The sequence below is a fragment of the Merops nubicus genome, unplaced genomic scaffold (genome assembly GCF_000691845.1).
Source record: "Merops nubicus isolate BGI_N331 unplaced genomic scaffold, ASM69184v1 scaffold27048, whole genome shotgun sequence".
Taxonomy (NCBI): Eukaryota; Metazoa; Chordata; class Aves; order Coraciiformes; family Meropidae; genus Merops; species Merops nubicus.
In genome coordinates this window covers 288-3291 of record NW_008625530.1, presented here as the reverse complement: position 1 = coordinate 3291, position 3004 = coordinate 288, and the positions used below count along the sequence as shown (strand labels likewise).

General features: G+C 59.7%; 1 protein-coding gene across 1 annotated transcript in view; it reads right to left on the bottom strand.

Annotated features, from left to right (window-relative positions):
* SMG5 (SMG5 nonsense mediated mRNA decay factor) overlaps positions 1–2642 on the bottom strand; it is a gene marked incomplete at both ends in the record, with an annotated part of 9008 nt that extends 6366 nt beyond the window's left edge. The window contains 3 exons of the mRNA XM_008945716.1: positions 1150–1306; positions 1625–1748; positions 2544–2642. Of these exons, the coding sequence (XP_008943964.1) occupies positions 1150–1306; positions 1625–1748; positions 2544–2642 (380 nt within the window). The remainder of the gene's footprint in view (positions 1–1149; positions 1307–1624; positions 1749–2543) is intronic.
* Positions 2643–3004: the final 362 nt, after the last annotated feature.

Genomic DNA, 3004 nt, shown 5'->3' with positions numbered 1-3004 from the left:
GGAATCCCCAGGGAAGGCTTTTGAGGCCAGTCCTGCCTGCAGGCCAAGTCCTTCCCCCCCAGCTTGGTTCAGAAGAGCAGAAGTGAAACCTGGAGGCTTCAGTGCTGTGAGAGGAAGACAAACCTGGCTCCACCTACACTGCTGCACCCACCCTCCCTTTCTTTTTGGCTTTGAACCTTCTTCCTCCCATTCCTGCCACCAGCAAGGCCTGGCCACCCTCCTTCTGGGGACATTTTCAAGACATGCAAGGTGGCACCTCTGTTACCCACCAACACCTGCCTCTGCTGCACCCTTTTCACCACAGCCTGGAGCCAGGAGGAAACCTGACCAAGGGGCCTTCAGCCACCAGCCCAGGGTGTTATTAACCCATTTATTGTTTCAGTTTCAAGCCAAGTGGCCAGGGACATCTGCCTTTCAAACCAACACAATCACCTCCCAGCACTTACAGGAGGATACAACTAAAACTTTCTGCTGCTGAAGACCTCTGCTACTAACCTCCCTCAGGCCAGTTTCTGCTGCTGTCCCACCCTTGCCAGCCTTGAGAATGACAATTAAACCCTTGTTAACAAGGTTCAAACATCCCCCTGGACCCACCTGGGCAGGAACACACACCTGGAGGTCACCAAGCCCAACCCAGGGACATGGTGAACAAACCAGCCCGAGGTGAGGGAGGAGGTGAGCACAGACACAGCCCCAGCTGCTCCAGACTGGGAACACTCTGATTCTTCCTCCCCTAATCACCGTGGGGGAGTGGGTGGGTGCCAGGGTGGTGACCAGAGACCTGCCAAGCTGCAGGAGCCTCCTTGTGTTCACACTCCCAGTTCTGAAGCCACACAGGGGAAATGTGGGGACTCAAGGCCCTGTTCCCCCAGGGGCACACTCGTCTGTGTTAATGAAGCTTTTAAAAACTTCCTGTACAGCCAGAAGTGCTCCTGACTTTCCTGTAAGAATCTGCCACCACCAAACACTCCAGAATTTCCCAGCAGTGTTTTTCCCCTGTCAGAAACCCTCATTTCCCCCCTGCTTTAAAGCCCCAGCACGGCAGAGAGAGGCCAGGCTGTTCTAACCAGATAACTGGCTAAGCAGGGGGGGAAACCAGAGAATCCCTTGGCTGCAGAGGGAAGAGGAAGGGGCAGGAGCCAGGCTCACCCATCAGGGGGTCGGTGACGTGGGTCCAGTCGATGCAGCACTGCAGCTCCAGCTGGTAGTGGGACTGGATGTAGAGCAGGAGGTGCTGGTAGAAGCCCAGCCCGGCCACCAGGTGGGTGCGGTACGCGCACTCCAGCGCGCTGCGGCTGTGGATGTGCTGGGGAGCAGAGGGGCAGGGGGTTAATGCAGCCCCAGGGCTCTCCCCTGGGCTCCTGGGGACAGCGCCGGGCCCCCCGGCCCGAGGGGGACAAGGAGAGAGTCCAGCAGAGGGGCTGGAGGTGCTGAGGGGCTGGAGCATCTCTGTGCCAGGACAGGCTGAGAGCCCTGGGGCTGCTGAGCTGGAGCAGAGAAGCCTCAGAGGGGATCTGAGCAGTGCTGAGCAAGAGCTAAAGGGCCCCCGGGGGGCAAGAGGCTGGGGCCAGACTCTGCTCAGTGGTGCCAGGGGCAATGGGCACCAGCTGGAATCGATACCTGCCTTTTTATTGGTTTTGATGAGCTGGATAACTTCATAATAAACTTTTCTCCAGAGCAGCTCTTCTGCTTTCCTTCCATAATCCACAGGGTGCAGGAACATCAGCTTCACACACAGCTCCCGCAGCCTGAGGGGACAGCACGAGGGCAGTTACCCCCAAACTGCTCCCCCCACACAGGCACCAGAGAGGGAAACCCAAATTCCTGATGACAGCCCATCAGCTGATGGTGCAGCCTGGAGCCCTCCCCCAGGGGAGAGCTGGAAAAGCCAGCCAGTAACCTGGAGCCCCACCAGTAACCTGGAGCTCCACCAGTAACCTGGAGCCCCACCAGCAACCTGGAGCCCCACCAGCAACCTGGAGCCCCACCAGCAACACGGAGCACCCCCACCAGCAACCTGGAGCCCCACCAGCAACCTGGAGCCCCACCAGCAACCTGGAGCCCCACCAGCAACCTGGAGCCCCACCAGCAACCTGGAGCCCCACCAGCAACCTGGAGCCCCACCAGTGGCCTTGGCTCAGATGGTCATCAGGAACTTCCTAAATTGCATTAATGTCAAGAATTGTCTTGACAGCTTAAGAAATTAGGAAGGATCATCCCTGCTGGGCACCCTCTGAGCCCAGAAACAGGTTTCCTGCACTCCCAAGCAGGTTCTCCACCACTCAGATTTAATGGCAGCCCCCAGGCAGGCACTGGGCAGCGTGGAGGGATGTGTTTGTACCACAGGGACACCCCAGGCAGCCTCCAACCATGGTCTGTGTGCTCAGGGGCTGCTCAAACACAGCCCAGGCTCAGCCCCAGGGCCCTGCTGGGACCCCAGCTCACGTGGGATGCTGGGGCACTGCAGGTTCAAACCCCCACAGGGCTGCTTCGTGTGGGGTTTTCCTGGTCAAAGGCAAAGCCAAGCACCCTGCCCTGCTCACTTGTTCCTCAGGCTGATGTTCTCTGGCTTGAACACCTCTTGGTAGGCTGCCTTGTTCCCCAGGATGAGGTCCAGGCGGTGCACAGCCTCCACCACGGCCCTGCAGGAACACAGGCAGAGCAGCTGCAGCACAGCTCACCCGGGGCTGTGCCAGAACTGGGGTCTGCACAGAGCAGAGCTGGGGGACCCCACCCCGGGCAAGCCCCCGGCACCACCCCGTGGCTTCAGCAAGCTGTGGGAAAGAACCAAGCTGAGCTGCACAGACTGAGGTGGGTTTGCTGCAGTGCCCCTGCTCAGTCCCCTCCTCTCTGGCCACAGACACCCACCAGTCCCACAGCAGCACAGCCAGAGGTGCCTCTGGACACAGCAGCAGCTCCTGGGCCACGCTGGACACCCCCAGGTCAGCCCCGAGCTCTGCCCCAGCCTGGACTGGTCTCCAGCAGGGACTGCCCTGGCAGCTCA